Below are 20,711 nucleotides of genomic sequence, written 5' to 3' on the forward strand. Positions count from 1 at the left end.
AAAGCAAGCAACACCACAAAACCATAAAAGATTAAGATGAACAGCAATTCAGAATCCATGAGAAAGCCATCCACCTGAGGTGCTTGTTAACTTCTTTGTGAGGTTTTTAAATGCCTGACATGCAGTTTAAAGGCGACTACAGAAAGATAACTCATGTGGACTTCTCCACAGAATTCCAGGGACCAGCTTCAAAGGTCTCAACGTAAGTGATGGAACCAAAGAAAAAAGGCTCAATATAACATCTTGCTAAATATTTACTGGGCATTTATCCGATGACTAGCTCTACACTACAAGTTTTTCCATATACACTTTCTTTTTTTTTTTTTTTTAAGTGGTACTGGGGATGGAACCCAGAGGCTTTCTACCTCAGGGCTATACTCCCAGACCTTTTTTATATTTTATTTTGAAACAGGGTCTCACTAAGTTGCTGAGAGCCTCACTCAGTAGCTAAGGCTGGCTTCGAACCTGTGCGATCCTCCTGTCTCAGCCTCCCAAGCGCGGGGATTACAAGCGTGCACCACCACGCCTGGCTCCATATACACTTTCTATAGAATTCTCACTGGCATTTAAGAGTTTATAATTCTTCTTATGTATGGGAAATGATGGCCCAGAAAAGTGAAATGTTTATCCAAAGATACAATACTCATAACTGTCATAGGCAGAATTCAGAACCAGGTTCTTGGCTCCAGGGTCTGGTAAGTCCCTTAAAATTACACAAGACTTGTTTTCAGACTTAAGTTATACCAAGTTTTCTTGTTCTCCAAGACACTGTTATTCCACAGGTTTTTTTGTTGTTATTTTTAATGGTACTGGGGATGGGACCCAGGGGTGTTCTACCTCAGAGTCATACCCACAGCCCTGTTTTGTTTTATTTTATTTTAGAAACAGTCTTGCTAAGTTGCTGGGGCTGGCCTTGAACCTGAGATCCTCCCGTCTCAGCCTCCCATGGACTGGAATGGCAGGTGTGCGCCACCGTGCCTGGCTTTGTGACTCTAAAAGGATTACTCTTCATATACCTTCAAAAGCAGCCTCTCTAGATCTTAGCATTTTGACAGTGGTAGACTCCAGAGCTGTAGCTTATAAAAACTTTCCATAAAGACTAAGTGCTTAAAATGTTTTATGTAAATTAACATGTGTTCTAGCTGTTTGATAAGGGCATTCTGTAGTTGTCATCTAACATTCTATTTCCTTGCTATGTGGAACATGCTTGTTTATTTGCTTTTGGTACTCACAGATCTAATAAATCTTTAATGAGCAAAACCCCATCTTCTCACTTTTAAAGAAAAATCTCCCAACACCTGGCTCTGCACTTTTTTTTTTGGGGGGGGGGGTCTGGAATCCAGAGGCATTTGACCTCTGAGCTACACCCCCTGGTCCCCCCCTTTTTTAAATTTTGAAACAGGGTCTCACTAAGTTGCGGAGGGCCTCACTAAGTAGCTGAGGCTGCCCGCAAACCGCGATCCTCCAGTCTCAGTCTCCCAAATGCTAGGATTACAAGTGTGTGCCACCACACCTGGCTTTCTGCACATTTTTACTGTATTTTCACCCTGTAGGAACAAATAAGCAAAACACTTCCATTCAGAGCACATGAAAAACCTGGGGCTATCAACCATTTATGTCATAATAAATTTGTCTGTTACCTCTTGATGCTTGAAGTTTTAAATGGAATAGCCAGTGAGTGTGCAGAAAACTATAAGCACAGAAGTATACCAGAAGACAAGAGGAGCTGTCTGCAGGATAGAGAGCTATATAGGCAGGCAGAGTTTGGGGACATGAAACCATTAAGAATTAGACTTTTGGGAAGTACACATTAATTTCATCCCTTACACCTTTTCTTTTTGGGGCAAGAAGTAGAATTTACTAGAGACAGATCTAAGTAAGAGCCTATGGGCCTTGTTTAACCCACATAAGCCACAAATGAGTTATAGACCTAGTTATTAATATTTATTAAAATACTGTTATTTATTTATTTATTTATTTTGGTGGTACTGGGGTTCCTGAAATTCCTTCTACTTTCAGGCTATACTCCCATACTATTTTATATTTTTTTATTTGGAGACAGGGTCTCCTAAGCCAGCACGGCTGGCTTCGAACCTGCGCCATCCTCCTGTCTCCACCGCCCAAGTGAGGAGATTACAAGCATGCGCCACCACGCCCGTCTCTAAAATACTGTTAAATGACACTTAAGCCAATAAAAATAAACACTTGGCAATACCCACCTTGTCAAGGTCTCAATGAAAATGGCTCAAAAAATGTATTTTATTAAGCACTTATCTATGCACCCATATGTGTGCATGGGGGAGAAGGGAAAGAAAAATGGAAAGACAGAGGCAATTTCTTTCTTTCTTTCTTTCTTTCTTTCTTTCTTTCTTTCTTTCTTTCTTTTTTTCTTTTTGGTGGTACTGAGGTTCCTGGAAACCCTTCTACCTCTGGGCTATACTCCCAGACATATTTTTATTTTTTTATTTGGAAACAGGGTCTCTTCAGCCAGCATGGCTGGCTTTGAACCCGCATGATCTTCCTGTCTCTGCCTCCCAAGCATGGGGATTACAAGCGTGCGCCACCACGGCCGGCAATTTCTTTCTTTTTTTTTTTTTTTAATTACAATTTTTCTGGGTGCAGTGGTGCACACCTGTATCCCCAGGACTTATGAGACTGAGGCAGAAGGATCAGAAGTTTACAGCCAGCCTCAGCAACTTGGAGAAACCCCGTATCAAAATAAAAAGGGCTACAGGGTGTAGTTCAGAAGTAGAATGTTGCTGGTTAAATCCCCAAGGCCACTAAAAACAAAAACACACAAAAATATTTAATACAAACATTTGTAACAACTTAGATAAAAGGGACAAATTCCTGAGAGTTACAAATTACCAAAATTGACACAAAAAACAAAGTCTGAACCTATAAGATATTTAAAATAAAGAAACTGAAAAAATAATTTAAAATCTTACCAGAAATAAACCAAGATGGCTTCACTGGTGGATTTTTTTAAACACTTAAAGAATATTCTAAAACTTCCAATGCTCTAAAAATTTCCAGAAACTGCCAGGGCGATGCATTTCCAAGCTCACGCTAAAAGGTCAGTGTCGCCCTGACACCACACACAGATATCACAGGAAAGAAAAGAATATATAGCCTTCATAGATAGAAATGAATAAAATCTACAACATAAATATTAAAAAGCCGGGCGTGGTGGTGCACACTTGTAATCCCAGCGTTCAGGAGGCTGAGGCAGGAGGATGGCAGTTCGCAGACAGCCTCAGCTACTTAGGCCCTTCGCAACTCAGTGAGACCCTGTTTCAAAATAAAGAATAAAAAACAAGGCTGGGGGTGTAGCTCAGAGGTAGAAAGCTCCTGGGTCCCATCCCCAGTACCACAAAAAAGCCAGACATGGTAGCACATGCTTGTAATCCCACTGTTTGGGAGGCTGAGACAGGAGGATCACAGTTCGCAGACCGCCTCAGCTACTACTTAGCAATGTCCTTTACATCTCAGTGAGACCCTGCTGCAAAATAAAGAATAAAAAAAAAAAAAAAAAAAAAAAAAAATTGGGCTGATGTCCCTGGGTTCTATTCCCAGTACCAAAAAAAAAAAAAAAGCCCAATCTAAAATGACCAAGTAGAATTTATTCCTGGAATACCAAGTTGGGTTAACATCCCAAAATCAATTAATGTTAATGTGCCATGATAGAGCATAAAAACCACTCCATCAATAATAAACACAGAAAAAGCACTTAATAATATTCAAAACTCATTAAAGACAAAAAAAATCCAACAAACTGGAGCAGTAGGAAATTTCCTCAACTGCTTAAATGGCATCTATTAAAAACTGTAGCCGGGTATGGTGGTGCACGCTTGTAATCCCAGCATTCGGGAGGCTGAGACTGGAGGATCGCAGTTTGTGGACAGCCTCAGCTACTTAGTGAGGCCCTATGCAACTCAGTAAGACCCTGTTTCAAATAAAGAATAAAAAATAGGGCAGGGGGTGTAACTCGGAGGTCAAATGCCTCTAGGTTCCACCCCCAGACCCCCCCCAAAAACAACAACAACAAAAAAAAAAAAAAAAACAACAGCAACAACAAAAAAAATGTAATCTTACTTAAAAAGTAATAGATAAACTCTACTCCCAGGATCAAGAACATAGCACTGGAGTTTATACCCAGTATAATCAGGCAAGAAATAAAAGATATCTAGATTAGAAAACTTTATTCTCGGATATTATGCTCTTGCATATAGAAAATCCTAAAAATGTGCCCTAAACCATTAGAATAATAAATGACAAGAGTAAAGTTACAGGACAGCAAATCAATATATAAAACTGTGTTTCTATAAGCAAAAAAAAAAAAAAAATCCAAAAATAAAAATAGATCTAAATAAAATAAATAAAAAATAAAATAAATAAAATAAATAAAAAATAGATCTAAATTCCATTTACAATAAGCTCAAAAAGCCGGGCATGGTGACACACACTTGTAATCCCAGCGCTTGGGAGGCTGAGACAGGAGGATCACACGGGTTCGAAGCCAGCCTCAGCTACTTAGTGAGAAAAGCCACCTCCAATATCACACACACAAAGAAAACAGTACAATAGGATCAAAAATGGATACTTAAAAAAATCAGGTGTGGTGGCCTAGAACTTGAGAGGCTGAGACGGGAGAATCCTGTTTTGAAGACAGCCTCAGCAACCTATCAAAATGAAAAAAGGAAAAAGGAAGGGAGGGAAGGACATATACTCCCAGAACATCCCTGGGTTCAATCCGCAGTACAAAACAAACAAACAAAAAATCTTAAATAAATTAGGCTGAGCATGGTGCCTTTATTCCTGGCACAAAAATAAATGTATGGTTAGTAAGCATATAAAAGATAATGGTTCCTTGGGGAAATTAAAAAGCCACAATAAAATGGATACTATTTTATGCCCACTAGAATTAAATAAGACAGATAACAAAAACTGTCAATAAAGAGCCAGGCGTGGTGGCACATATCTATAATCCCACTAGTTGGTAGGGTGTCACAGGTTTGAAGCCAGCCTCATCAACTTAGCGAGACCCTGTTTCAAATAAAATATGAAATGAGGCTAAGGGTGTAGCTCAGAGGTAGAAGGCTCCTGGGTCCCACAAATACAATCCAGCAATTCTACTCTGTGGGGAGCCATTAAGGTCTTCCCCTTATCTTTACTAAAAGAGTACATCTGACTGTCCTTGGCCCAAGTCAACAATGTGTGTTGTCATGCAATTAAGATTCTCTCAGCACGATTGATACTATTGTTCTAAGATTAGGGTGTGTTGTGCCAGGGTAGAGATTGGCTTGCCCACAAGATTATGTACTTCCTACCTGCCTTTCTTGCATTGTTGTGTAACCTGAAGATAGAGACTGTATAAATACCACAAGAGAATAAACCCAGGGTCCTTGTAGGCCCAGTAGAGATTGGCAACCCTCCCATGATTGAATTCTTTAATCCTCACACCTCTCTTCAGAACCATACTTTTGCCGGCTGGCTCTAGCACTACTCTTAAGAGAATTTTTTTTTTTGATGTCCACTGAGACTTGTATGCAAATGTTTGTGAGAGCATTATTTCTAATGCCCAAAACTGTAATCAATCAATGAATGTCTATCAACTGTCCATCAAGGACAAAAGGGAGGGAAGATCCATTAAATAGAAGACAATTCAACAATAAAAAGAAAAACTGTTGCCAGGCATGGTGGCACGGGTATGTACTTGGGAGGCTGAGGCAGGAGGACACAGATTTCAGGCCAGCCTCAAAAACTTAGCAAGAATCTGTTTCAAAATAAAAAGGGCCAAGAATAAAATGTCCCTGGGTTCAATCCACACTACCCCCCAAAAAGGAATTCAGTGAAGTTTTCTTTTTTTTCCTTTCCTCCTAAGTCTGAATAATGTTTTTCTTTGTGTGTACTAAGTATTGAACCTAGAGGTATTCTACACTGAGCTACTCCCCCAGGCCTATTTTATTTTTTATATGAATCGGGGTCTCACTAAATTCCTAAGGCTGGCTGCAAACCTGGGATCCTCCGTCTCAGCATCCCAAGTACTGGGATTACAGGAGAGAGCCACCACTCACAGCTCTAAGGTTGGACTTTAAACAATTGGTAGTGCTAGGCGTGGTGGTTCACACTTATAATCCCTGCGCTTGGGAGGCTGAGACAGGAGGATCGATCGCACAGGTTCAAAGCCAGCCTCAGCTACTTAGTGAGGCTCTCAGCAACTTAGTGAAACCCTGTTTCCAAATAAAGTATAAAATAGGTCTGGGCATATAACCCGGAGGTAGAAAAGACCCTGGGTTCCACCCTCAGTATCACCCCCCCCCAAAAAAAATTTTTTTTTGGTAGTGATAACACCCAAGAGTTTTGGGATTTTGTTTGTTTGTTTGTTTTTTCGGTACTGGGGATGGAACCCAGGGGCATTCTACCTCTGAGCTACACCCCCACACCTATTTTGAAACAGCGCCTCACTAAATTGCAAAGGGCCTCACTAAGTAGAGGCTGTCCGCAAACCCGGATCCTGTCTCCGCCTCCCAAATGCTGGGATTGCAAGCTTGCGTCACCAAGCCTGACTCTCAAGAGTTCTTAAGTAGGCACTCCATACGTGATTAATGAATAATAAATTTAAAAATTAATTGCCAAATAGGTTACTGGACTTTTAAAGGATATTCTACATATGCCTGACTCATGATGGAGATACGGTCCATACTGGTTCAACTGTGACAGACTCTCATGTGCACTCAAACACGTATTAGCTGTGTGGTGTCAGAAAATGCAGCTAACCATGCTGGGTTTAATTTTCTGTGTGTAGAGAAGCTATTTTGAGTATTCCAAAAACTGAGTACCAAATGTGTAGAACAGCTGATCATGATCCAGAACTTGATGGCTGGTGGCAGCAGTGAAGTAGTACTAAGGCAGAAGCGATATCAGGGGGACCCAATATATTACATCTGATACGTTTCTTACAACAAAATTGTCTTTAGGGCTTTTGTGCAGACACTGTTAGAAACCAATCACTACACCTCCACTTTCTCTAAGAAGAACCCTTTTTCCAAGGAAGCAGACTGAGCTGAGGGAAAGCTCTACTGTTGCAGGCATGAAGTTCCTTGGAAGTGGCATGTTTGATATGTGAACTATATGCAGTAAAAGTAATCCAGTGCAAATGTCCATGAATAAATTGCTTAAACAAGGTAAATTGTTTAAAAGGAAAAACATGTTAAATAAATCGATTCAAGCAGCAAGTTACTAAAACAAGAAAAAATATACCAGTAGTTATTTTCTACTTACTAAGGAAAACATGAATTAAGGTGCATTTCTTTCAATTACTGATATACTGGAAAAAGAAAAGGCACCATGAATACAAGTAGCTTTTCCAGCTCCATTTTTACACATGAAGAGCCATAGCACTTAGTTTAGGAGTTGAAAAACTACAGCCCACAGGAAAAATCTGGCCTGCCACCTATTTTTTTAAATAAAGTTTTATTAGAAGACAGCTACACATTCATTCATTTGTATTTTGTCTGTGGACGTTTCAACAGCAAAATTAAATAGTCATTAGAGACCACCTGGCCTACAAAACCTAAAATATTTACTATCTAGCTCTTTAAAGTAAAACTTTGCAGATTTACTTTATTTAGGACTTTATACGGGATAGCACTATTAAATGTTTAAACTAAGAAATTACAAGATACTATCTCTGCATCTGATAATGCACTAGTTGAAGAGCTGTCCTGGACACATAATGTGACACGATACATACTGAAACTGCATGCTTTGGAGTCCTCTGAGACAATCTGGGAAAGGCATTTAAGCTCTGAGATGCAGATTCCTCGTATCCATAATATGGGGATAATGCCTACACTTTCCAAAGCTGCATGTACAGGACTCAAAACCATTAACACTGGCAAGTAAATATTAAGTTGATTTATGTAAATTCCTTCTATCCACATATCAAATTGGAACTTTCACAATCCCTCTCCTGGTTTTGCATTACCCATCAATCTTTAGAGCCAGGCATTCTGTCTCCAGGAAGCACTACTATACCACAAACCCCATGTTGACTGTGGGCCTACCAATCAAGAATGTCCCTGTAAGCTTTCTAAATTTCAGAGTATACCAACAAGTGTGCGCGCGTGCACGTGTGTGTGTGTGTGTGTTGTGTGTGTGGTGTGTGCATGTGTTTATAGTTTTGCCTTCAAACACAACTCTTTCAAAGACAGCACTCATTTCTAGAATACAAATTCTACTCCTCATACTCTTCAGACTTTTCTTGACTTTTCTAAATCATTTTCCAAATGAAAGTATCCTATTTGTTTTAAGTAGTCCTCACTTGAGTCCATAAAGTCTAAATTTGCTGGCTAAAAACAGAATCTTCTAGGTAAAGTAGCTAGCCAGCCATGATGACCTACCCAGGACAGTACTGATTTAGACCTATAACATCACAGAATAATTCATAGCAACCCCACTCACTCAAGAAATATGTAGTCACTCTAATTCTAGGCTTCAACTTTCCCATCTGAGAAATCAGTCAATACCTCAAAATCCAAACTTGATGTACAACTGGGGAAGAGGAGTGTGTACCATGTTTCTGTGATTAAAAAAATCATCTTCCACCCCATGAAAGTTTGAGAGATTTGTCACCCAAAATTAACTTTTTTTTTTCATTCTTACAGCCTCCTGCTTGGAATCCTCTTTTCCTAAGACCCTTGTTTTCTAGACTCTAAACAGTAACATTTTAAAAATCCCATACATAAGAAAACCTAAATATATGATAAGGAAATATATATCTACTCATTACCATGTAGTGTAAGAGTTTATTTACAAATATGTAAGAATCTGACAAAAATGTTAAAGGCTTCATGTGGAAAAAGATATTAATTAACTGTATATAGGGAAGGGGGAGAATCCGAAAATAAATAAAACAAAATAATAACTGTGTTCGTATTTTAGGTGTTGATACTAGGTGAATAAATTCCTTTTCTCTTTGTTCTCCAGTTTCACTACAATGAACCTGCACTGTGTTTAATGAAAGACTCCCACAGCTAAAGAACAAAATGTTCGTCCTAAAGCTGAAGTGAATATACAGGGGATGTACCCACATGCTAATCAATCCTGATTTCTATACTAGCTACAGGCACAGCCTGAACAACATGAGGCATTGACAGGAGGCACAGAACACCCAGGACACATCTAGGAGAAAGGGATTGTCCTTTGCTCATGCAAAGTACTTGTAATGTCATCAGTGGCAAGAGATTTCTAGAGTTCAAGGTGGTGTTAGAGTAATGGTTCTTACCCAGGTTTAAGCTTGAAGAGGATCCATGTGAAGAGAGGGAAGGAGGTGGTGTCTGTGAATGTCCTGGTCCCTGACTAGGGAGAGGCATGCCCACGGGTCCAGGAGAGGAGGAAAAGCTAAGGCCGTTATAAAAACTGTGTCCAATGGGGGTCAAGCTGCTCGATGTCCTCTTATAAAGGTCACTGCTGCCAGTCAGGGAGTCACGGCGGGAGCCACTGCCAGTGTTGGAGTTTGCAACTAAAATGGAATTAAAACAATGCAGATAAGAACAGGCCTGTTCTTCGAAGAACAAGCCCAGTGACTGTTCCTAACACTTTGATCCAGACTCCTTACCACCGCAAATTTGTCAGCAGAGACAGTCTAACTGTTAATGTAGCAGTTCTAGGGACAGATAAAAGTAATAAAGAGGACATGGCTCAGGTTAACATGAAACTTTGGTTCAACGACATCGCACGTATTTGCCAAATTTACCTTCCTTTGGTGTCGTATAATATGGGATGTGGGCGGGTTAAAAAGCTCTGACGGCCACATGATTTATAGGACAAGGTAAAAGAAAATGGACTAGAAAGAATGCCTTTCGTCAACTCAAAGGTTCTAGTAGAAAAATGGAATACAGAAAAAAAGATCTGTAAGTGGGGTACTGCCCCGCTACAAAAGACTTACATATGAAAGCCTGTTTTCTCAGTGGGTTCAATTAAGAGTTACTACCAGCCTGTAATTCCAATTAGGATACTTTCTCTCAAACATGCCCTTCTGCTTTGAGATTATAATATCTTAGAACCCCTGCAATTATCCCATTGTTCACCAGACTACATTCCTGTTTCTTCTCTCACAGCAAAACATTAAAAATGCCTAGGTCTAATTAATATCCTTCTTCCCAGTTTTCCACAACATCTACCTTACTTTTGTTCAAAAGACTGGAGAAACCTCCTAACTCTTTATGGTCTGCAAGCCAAGCACTGGGCAGTCTCGTATGTGCAGTGCACAGTCATCTCTGATCATTGTTAAGTCCTCTATCCCTCAGTTTTTAACATCCACATTTCAATAGTGCTCTCCACATTTTTCCCAATGCCTGCAAAAATCTCCTCTGGTTTTCAAGTCCTTGAAATAAATTGTCTATGTGAGTGTAGATAAGTTGCAACATGAACATGGACCTGAAATGGGTCCCGGGTGTATGATAGTCCATCATCTCAAAGATTACATGGGCTGTTGGATTCCCACAAGAAGGCTCAGTCCAGATCTGCCTGTGGTATCTGTCCAGGGTTCCATGCACTGTCAGGGTTCCAGAAAGATTGCAAAAAAAAATAATAAATTTTAATAGTACATCAATCTGATTTCTACCTGCTGTTCCAAACCCTCCAAGAGCTGATCCCAGGGTGGCGCCAAGAGAACTGCTACTTCCAAATCCCAAGGAGGTGTTGGCCGGCTGGGCGGAGCCTTGGGAGAAGAGGGAGCTGCTCTGGGAGTTGCTGCTCAGAGAGTTGTTGCCATAGAAAGAGCTGGATGCCAGATTGTTGCTGGGCTGCTGCTGGGGCTGGGGCTGAGGCTGCTGAGTTCCTAAAGGGCGAAATGGTCCATTTGTTGTTCCAGCAAGACCACCAGCTGCTCCATTTGCTGAAGCTGCGGCTGCTGCAACAGCTATGAAGAAGAAGGCAAACCATTTGGCTATGAAAGGGATTGGCCACATTACAGAACTACATTTTTATCCACTTTTAAACCTTTTAATGCTGCTTATCTTTCCACGGCAGACACAAACCTTATAGAAAGCTATATAAATGTGTCTCTGACTCCTTCATCTGAAGCTTCTACTTTCTATTTCTACTTTTGAAGTCAGAATACTGAGGGAGCAAGCTAACTATGTTGGCAGCTTATTTAAAGTATCTACAGCTTTAAAAGGATACAAACATCAAACATATCCATTAACTATAACTACTTCCTAAATCTCAAATTTCACACATATCCATGGTAAGATTTTTTTTCCCAAAAAAAAAAAAAAAAAAAAAAAACCCATGTCACAGATATGTGAAAGTCCCTCAAATTCCTTTTTTGTTTTGTTTCTGTTTTTGAGTATAGAACTGGGGATGGAATCCAGAGGCCTTCTACCTCAGGGCTACACCACCAGACATATTTTATTTTTTATTTGGAAACAGGGTTTCACTAAGTTACTGAGAGCAGCACTAAATTGCTAGGACTGGTTTCAAATTTGTGATCCTCCTGTCTCGGCTTCCCAAGTACTGGGATTACAAGGGTGCACCACCATGCCCCACCCAAATTCCTCTTTTAGTATTCTGCCTTCTCCTACATATTTCCTCTATTGTTCCCAATAATACACACACACACACACACACACACACACACACACACACACACACCCAACCAAATGTATTTCTCTGTCAAGTTACTACCTTTTCCCATTTCCTCCATCTTTGCTGCATATCAACCTCACCCCAAAATTAACTGAAAAAGTGACTTAAGTATCTGTGACACTAGCTTTGCAATTCTCCCAACACTGCCAGTTTGTGTGAGTAATCCAACTTCCTGTGTTCTCAACAGAGCCAGTCCTTGCTGCTAGCCAGATGGTGCGTGGCCCTCAACAAAAGGCAGAATCCACTGAGGTCACTTGATGCCTTTGATTCTTTCTTTGAAATATTATAGGGTAGGACTGCTGTGCTGAGAATTATCAAATAAAGCATACTTCACCTACTTTAAGGATATTATCATCTGCTGCCCCCTCCCAATCTCCGACAGAAGTCCAATAAGTAGAAGCTCACCTGCTTGTGCAGCTGAAGAACTAATGATGACTGGGGCAGGGGCTACAAGCCGGACAGGAGCTCCAATACCATTTCTCGCTCCTGCATTCACCACGAGGGCACCAGTTTGGTCATAGTAAGCAGCAGGAGCCAGAACTGGATAACCTAGGAATATCAATCAACATATAGAAAAATATTCTATAGTCTCCCCTTATCTGCAGTTTCAGTTACCTATAGTCAATCATCTGTGGCAAAAAATGTTAAATGGGAAATTCCAAAGATAAAATAATTTGTAAGTTTTAAATTGCATGCTGTTCTAAGTGGCATGGTGAAACCTCACATACTCTGTTTCATTTGCCTGGGGTGGAAATAATCCCTCTGTCCAGCATATCTGTGCTATAAATACATTAGTCATTTAATATCCATCCCATGTTCCACAGTCTCAGTTACCAGATCAATCTTGGCACTGTAATGCCTGTGATCGAGTAACCCTAAAGCAAAAGAGTAACTCCCAAAGCAAAGAGTAGTAATGCAGTGAATTAGAATGACAGAAAAGCCATTATGCTAAGTGAAAAGGTCGACGTTCTTGATAAAATAAAAATTCATACCTTGATATTATTAACATCTATGAAGTTATGGCTATTGATCTCCTAGTGCCCCTATTTTATAAACTAAGCTTTATTGTTGGTATATATGTACAGGATGAAAATACAGTATATGTAGGATGAGGTATATCCACTGGGGTTTTAGAATCCCATTGATGAAGGGGAACTAACTAAAAGTCTCCCGGGCATTTGCAGAAAGTCGCAGCTCAGAGTGGGGATTAGGGAGACACAGATTTACATTCTGGACCCACCATTTAAATAACTCAATGGCCCTCAATCTTCAGAAATCCATTTCCTGATCTGAGCACAAAGGATCTGAATCCATTTCCTGATCTGAAAACAGTACCAAGTACTTCATAAAATTCTGTGAAGACTGAGTTAAAGAGGAATCTGAGAGCTTTTAGTGTGATGTTTGGCACATATTAAATGTATAGTAAGTAAAATGTTATTTATCCCCTGCTGATAGTAAGATAATTTGATAGGGAATACCTGTGCTCTTCAAAATGTACCAAGACTACCACCACGAATCATGTTAACATTTTTTTCTTCACTACACAAATAACAGAAGCTATAATGAGTATTACAACAATCATATTATTTTCATACTACATAATTGTCTAAGCACAAATATCTTGCAAATTAGCATAACAAAACTAGGCAGGCTTCAATTGACCAGAATCTTTCAATACTTTATAAAATCTCCAAATTCTATTTTGAGCTATGAGTGACTACAGTTGACTTCCTAATAAAGCATAAATCCTATGTAACAAAATAAATGAAGCCAGTTAACCTTACTCACTGACTTCATAAATAGATCAATTATTTTGGCTATAGTTCACTGTCACTAAAATTCCACAAAATTAGGGCAGGGTCTAAAAAAGACTTGTTTCACATTAATATCAAACTACATCCAACCCCATGCACAAAGCATGTAACTGTGAGCCAATATATATCATATTTGTGATATATTTTTACAACTCAGAAGTAGTAGCTAAAGATAGATTTACAGTTTGGGAGAAATCTTAGAAATGTAAGGGACAGCCCTATCAAAAAATACAGAAATTTCTTCCTAACCATGCTACCAAAGCACTTGCCTATCCTTAATCCTGCGGGGGGGAAAAAGATCATCACCAAAGAAAACGACATATTCCAAACTGTGTGGACCTTCATCTGTCTCCAACATGAGATGCAGCTCAGTGGTAGAGCACTTGCCTGGCATGCACAAGGCCCTGACCCCTCAGTGTATGGTGGCAGCAAGGTGAGTAGGAGAAGAAAGGACTAGGACTGGCTCAGAATGAAGCTCTCATCAATGAACTATAGTCTAAGTGAGGGCAAGTATATATCGTCCTTGCCAGTCTCCAAATCTTAACAAGGACTGCCCCAAATAAGCAGGCTATTTCATGCCCAGTGCACCTTACCTGGCATGCCCGCAGCCAGACCCTGTCCAAACGCAAGAGCAGAATTCACTGCTGCAGCTGCCACTAGTGGATCTGTTTGCTGTCCCTGCTGGTTCTGGTTTGGGGTCAAAGGACGCTGACTGGCTCCTCCACGGAGAACCTGAGAACAGGAAACAGAAGTAAGTCAACTACTTTCTTCTTATTTAATTATCTAAGATTCCACCATATGCTCAAGTTATATAAATTTTTTGTTTTATTTGTTTCGGCAGAACTGGGGATTGCATCCAGGAGCATTCTATCTCCAAGCTATACCCTCAGCCCTATTTTTTATTCTTTATTTTGAAACAGGGTCTCACTAAGTTGCTGAGGGCCTAAGTAGCTGAAACTAGCCATAAACCTGTGATTCTCCTGTCTCAGCCTCCTAAGTACTGGGATTACAAGTGTGTGCCACTATGCCCAGCTGGGATCAACTTTTAAAACTAATAGATAAAAAAGTATATCTTATAATGATTTTTATGAGAATTAGGATAAAAACCCAATTACCATTATATGGTAAAATTTCATTCTACCATTCTAAATTTTAAACAAAGCACCTTTATGAGCAGCAAAAAGCATATAAAAGAGATGATTCCACCAGGCATGGCAGTGTACATTTGTAAAGCTGGTACAAGGGAGGCTGAGACAGGGAGGAGCACAGGTTTGCAGACAGCCTCAGCTATTTAGTGAGGCCCTCTGCAATTTAATGAGACACTGTTTCAAAATTTCGTAAGAATAAAAAATAGGACTAGGAGTTTAGCTTGGAGGTAGAATGCCTTGGTTTCCATCTCCAGTACTATAAAAGTATGTGGGGGGGGGTCCCCTTCATTACTCAGATAGTTAAAGACGCCAGAGATAGAGTAATGAACAGCAAAGGAAAAGTCCCTGCCTTTATGGAGCTTTTAGTCTAGTGAATAAGAAGATAATAAAAAGTGACTATCATATGTCAGTATTCTGGTAAAAAGTGGGTAAAAAAGAAAGGTTAGAAAGAAGTGAGAAAAGTTGTAGTTCAGATAGGATGTAGCCACATATATAAGTGAAAATATCTGTGTATATACATATATACATGTGCATGCACACATAATATTATACTCTCTTTCATGGACTATGAGACCATTTCTTCTGTCCCATAACACCATTCCCATTCAATAAAAGCCCAAATGACTTAACAAATTTGACTTAGGACATTTTTTTTTCCTTTCTTTTGTACTGAGGATTGAGCCCAGGGGCATTCTCCCTGGAGCTACAACTCCAGCTCCATTTATCTTTTATTTTAAAATAGGGCCTCACTTAGTTGCAGAGGGCTTCACTAAGTAGCTGTGAGACTGTGATCCTCCTGCCTCAGCCTCCTAAGTACTGGGATTATAAGCCTGTACTGCCACGCCCGCTTACTTAGGAAGCTTTTGACTTGTTTCTATTTCTTTCACAAATCCCATAAACACACTCATGGAAATAGAGATGAATATTAGTCAAGCTCAGTGCAGAATACCAGTTCTGCCACTGTGGTATGTCCCGTGTTATTAAATGAAACACAGGTCTCAAGAAGCCAGTAATCATTCTTATTCTGAAGGATTAAAAAGAATCCATTTCATGTGATCAAGTAAAAATGCTAAACCTATGAGATCAATGCTAAATTTTGCAAATTTCCTAAAACATGCTTTATAATATTTTGAAGCACAAAGTTCTTATCAGATCACTTTCCATTTCACTCTGTAATTTATTAAAGTTAGATGTGTAGTTAAGAGCAGATTCTTCTTGGTACCATTTGATTAAAAAAAAAGTAAAAAGTAAAAAGAAAACCGGGCGTGGTGGCGCACGCTTGTAATCCTCGCGCTTGGGAGGCTGAGACAGGAGGATCGCACGGGTTCGAAGCCAGCCTCAGCTACTTAGTGAGGCTTTCAGCAACTTAGTGAGGCCCTGTTTCCAAATAAAATATACAAAAAGGTCTGGGAGTATAGCCTGGAAGTAGGAAGCCTCTGGGTTCCACCCCCAGTACCACTAAAAAAAAAAAAAAAAAAAAAAAAGTAAAAAGAAGCTGGGCGTGGTGGCGCACCCTTGTAATCCCAGCATTCGGGAGGCTGAGACCCTGAGGATCGCGGTTCGCAGACAGCCTCAGCTACTTAGTGAGGCCCTCTGCAACTCAGTGAGACCCGGTTTCAAAATAAAGAATAAAAAACAGGGCAGGGGGTGTAGCTCGGAGGTTGAATGCCCCTGGGTTCCATCCCCAGACCCGCAAAAAAAAAGAAAGAAAGAAAGAAAGAAAGAAAGAAAGAAAGAAAGAAAGAAAGAAGAAAAACAAACATTAGTGATCAAGGAATCATTAGATGAGCATGAGTCTGGCAAGAAGAGATATATGGTCGGTTCATTTATCCAAAGACTCTTATATCATTATCTGTAAATATTAAGAGTTAACTGGCAGATTTACTGGGAATATCGAAAATGTCTACAAGGCACAATGACTAATACAGACTGACCAGATAATCAATGACCAATAGCTAATCACTATTATCAAAATATTAAACAATTTACTTTTATTTGTGACCTAAAGACCCTAACCAATTTTACAAAAGAGTACTCTGAACTACGTACATAAATAGAAGAAGCAAAGAGGTTATACAGAAATATTTCATTAATCTGAGCTTATTCCAAGGAAATAATAATAAATTTAAGAATTTTAATCAGTATAATTCATAACACCAAAATATATCAAATATAACTGATTAATAAAGTAAAAATAATTTATTAAATACCCTTAAATAGATCTAGAGGGATGATAGTAAGCAGAACAGTAATATGAAACAGCATGAAACAGGAGGTAAGACTATGTAGATAGAATAATTCTAATTTTGTAAGAAAATAAATCAGACCCGGGTGTGGTGGCACACGCTTGTAATCCCAGCACTTGGAAGGCTGAGACAAGAGGATCGCACAGGTTTGAAGCCATCCTCAGATAATTAGTGAGGCTCTCAGCAACTTAGTGAGACCCTGTTTCCAAATAAAGTATAAAAAAGGGCTGGGGTGTAGCCTGGAAGTAGAAAGCCCCTGGGTTCCACCCCTAGTACAGGAAGAAAGAAGAGAGGAAAGAAAGGGAGGGAGAAAAGAAAGGGCCGGGCGTGGTGGCGCACACTTGTAATCCCCTCCCCTCCCCTCCCTCCCCCCCCTGCTTGGGAGGCGGAGACAGGAGGATAGCGTTGGTTCAGGGCCAGCCTCCCTGGTTTAAGAGACCCTGTTTCCAAATAAAAAAAAATATAAAATAGGTCTGGTAGTGTAGCCTGGAGGTAGAAGGGCTTCCAGGAACCCCAGTACCACCAAAAAGAAAATAGAAAGAAGGAAAGAAAAAAAAGAAAGAGAAAAAGAAAAAGAAAGAAATTAAATCAGATTAGAATGACAAATAGCAAACTTATTAATACTGTTGTGGTGTTTTTTGGACCTAAGGAATTAGGGTAAGTTTGCTCTCTTGAGCAATATTATTCTAATAATCAGGAAAAAATATGAACTGAATAAAGACATACAGTAGATTACTCCTAATTCAATTAAAAAGCTCCTATAGCCGAGCGTGGTGGTGGGTGCTTGTAATCCCAGTACTTGAGAGTCTGAGACAGGAGGATCACAGGTTTGCAGCCTGCCTCAGCTAGTTAATGCGGCCCTCTGCAACTTAGACCCTGTTTCAAAACAAAGAATAAAAAAATGAGGCTGACAATGTAGAATGCCCCTGGGTTCAATTCCCAGTAGCGCCCCCCCCCCAAAAAAAAAACTCCTATAAGTAAACACAGATGTGACAGGCTTAAGACGTATAGCCAATCCAACAGGTGTAAATAAGCAGTCTGAAAAATGAGTGCCTCCTCTCTGGTTGGCAGGCCATTTGCAAACCCTGCAGTGATCTAAAAATGGTGCTCAGCAGGCATCCCAGGCATGGAAGAATGAAAACTTTACTATCAGTCTTACTACCCACTTGGGCACTTCCTATGTAACCTAAGTGGACAATCTGCACAATTTTTTCTTTAAAAATTGAGTATCATTAATCTCACCTGGCTACACTGACAGAGAGCTTAATACTTAAAAGACATTCTGTAAGAACAGTTAAATCTAAAACTGAACTCTGATATATGCACACAAGGGAGAACTCCTGCACTTACATAGTTTTTTTAATAGGAGCAAAATCATTTGCTAATTATATACAATAGCAAAAAGCCACACTTAGGCAAGAATGAACTGTGTTTACATTTACCTGTTGCTGTCCTTGCTGAGCCTGTGGGGTGGTCTGCTGATTAGCAGAATTGGTTGCTGCTGCTGCAGCTGCCGCCTGCTGCTGGAAAAGACTGGCAGGGTAGACTCCCCAGGGAGTGACGCCATAGTACTGGTGAGGGACCACAGCTGGGCCTAAAAGTGGCAAGAGAAGGTGAAAAATCTTTAGTAAGAATCATTTCAGGGTGTCCAAAGACTACAAGTGACTTAGGAGATTCTATTGTACACTATTAACTTAAAGAATACATTGGCTTGTGCTAGCTAACCATTAATACCTATATATCTATCCCTCCTTCCTGCCCTTCTCTCTGGTTTTATTTTATTATCGATAGTGAGGACTGAACCCAGAGCTGTTCTACAACTGAGCAATACCCTTACCCTTTTTGTTTTGAAACAGGTTCTTGCTAAGTTATGGCACACTGGCCTTGACCCTGTGATCCTCCTGTCAAACCTGCCAAATACTAGGATTACAGGCATGTGCCACTGAACCTGGCTCCTTAATTCTTTTTTAAAAACAGAAAATACTGTACAACAAATTCACACCAAAGACTTCGAAAGCCAGCAATATCCTCCAAGCCCAAAAAAAGACACAGTGAGGGACAAAATTTGAAGACAGTGAAAAGAGACTGGCCAATAGAAATTGGAAGAAACTGAATTTAAGAACTGATGGAGGAATTGGCCTGTTTCTCTATCAGAAAGAAAGGATACAGGGCAGATATACACAAAGATTGTTGCTAAAAGGAAAGTAAATGGAGGGATTATTGTAAAAGAACCCAATTCAGCTGTACCCTACTTTTATGGGTACCAGACAGGTACCAGAGACCTTGGTGCATCATTAGCTTCAAAAACATAAAAATCTATCATTCTGACAACAAAACTCAAAACCCTGACTGAACCTCCACCATTCAATTTCTGGTACAGTTGGTTTTCCTATTTCTGTTTTGAAAGTCACAAAGGTTATTCAACAAAACTACATTCAGATAGCCATATATAAAATTAAAAATTCCAAAGTTGAGCACAAATGGAACCAAAAAAAGTACAGAACAGTTGAATATCCTAAACAAAGCTAAGCATTATTCTCTAATCCAAGTGATCTGTTCACCTTCGTTGAAGTTTATAGCTACAGTCTCTGCCAAATAAGGTAGGTACCAGAGATGTAGCAGAGCTACACAGATAGCGACTTACAAGTGGCAGAAGTAGACATCATAGAATTCTCTCATGAAACTGTTGACAAGAAACACCAAGGGGGCATATTAGCCAAACAAGAAAAGGGTTAAAAATTGTAATAAAATAAAAACACTTTAAATTGTAATAGGGAGGAGGTGTTAAGGATGAAACCCAAGGAATCCTGCACAATTGACAAAGGCACTCAGATGCAATTCACCCCCTTTGTTTTGGTGTTTCAAACTTGGTATTTTCTGCATCCCTGGGCAGACCAACATGACCTCTTTACAAGTAAGGATGTCCACTGTGAAACACTGTATCTTGGCATAAAATGAAAGTGCTACCTAGAAAAGTCATATAATATGATTTTACTCTAAGCAAGTGGATTAAAACATTTTTAACTTGTTTTTACCTCCAAGTTTAAAAAAGAAGATCCTCAAATTCATCTGACTGATATTCATACACTCATCAGAGAAAACCAACACTCTACCTGAGCCATAGTTTCCTAACTTGTAAAAAAGGTATAATACGGGCCGGGCGTGGTGGTACATGCTTGTAATTCTCACGCTTGGGAGGCTGAGACAGGTTCGAAGCCAGCCTCGGCTTGTTTAAGGGAACCTATTTCCAAATAAAATATAAAATAGGTCCAGGAGTATAGCCTGGAGGTAGAAGGCCCCTGGGTTCCATCCCCAGTACCACCAAAAAGAAAAAAAATACGTTCTAGGGGTATGACTAAATCTACGTTGAAAGGATGCACTGTAACCTAGTCCTAGAGCTCCCCTAAGAGCCAACAAAAGAAGTTGGGCAGGGCCTGTTGATACTATAAAAATTTACATTAGGCTTTTTTCTTTTCTGGGGGGGCTGCAGAGACATTCTACCTCCAAGCTATACCCCCCAGTCTGATTTTATTTCTTATTTTGAAACAGGGTCTCACTAGGTTGCTGAGAACCTTGCTGGGTTGTAGAGGCTGGCTTTGAACCTATTAATTCTCCAGTCTCAGCCTCCCAAGTACTGAGATTACAACCACACACCACCACATCCAGCTCTACATTATCCTTTTTTTTTTTTTTTTTTTGGTGGTACTGGGGTTCCTGGAAGCCCGTCTATCTCCGGACTACACTCCCAGACCTATTTTATTTTTGGAAACAGGGTCTCCTAAGCCAGCATGGCTGGCTTCGAACCTGCACGATCCTCCTGTCTCTGCCTCCCAAGCGCGGGGATTACA

General features: G+C 39.9%; 1 protein-coding gene across 8 annotated transcripts in view; it reads right to left on the minus strand.

Moving 5' to 3' along the window:
• Nucleotides 1-20,711, minus strand: part of PUM1 (pumilio RNA binding family member 1) — a gene marked incomplete at both ends in the record, with an annotated part of 133,118 nt that overhangs the window by 22,382 nt on the left and 90,025 nt on the right. For 7 of the 8 annotated variants that reach the window (XM_080690544.1, XM_080690543.1, XM_080690542.1 and 4 more), the window contains 5 exons: nt 9,290-9,526; nt 10,631-10,927; nt 12,061-12,204; nt 14,063-14,201; nt 18,306-18,457. In XM_080690544.1, coding sequence (XP_080546670.1) covers nt 9,290-9,526; nt 10,631-10,927; nt 12,061-12,204; nt 14,063-14,201; nt 18,306-18,457 — 969 coding nt within the window. The remainder of the gene's footprint in view (nt 1-9,289; nt 9,527-10,630; nt 10,928-12,060; nt 12,205-14,062; nt 14,202-18,305; nt 18,458-20,711) is intronic. The other variant, XM_080690540.1, reaches the window with a different exon arrangement.

The sequence above is a fragment of the Muscardinus avellanarius genome, assembly GCF_963383645.1.
Source record: "Muscardinus avellanarius genome assembly, chromosome: 3".
Classification (NCBI taxonomy): domain Eukaryota; kingdom Metazoa; phylum Chordata; class Mammalia; order Rodentia; family Gliridae; genus Muscardinus; species Muscardinus avellanarius.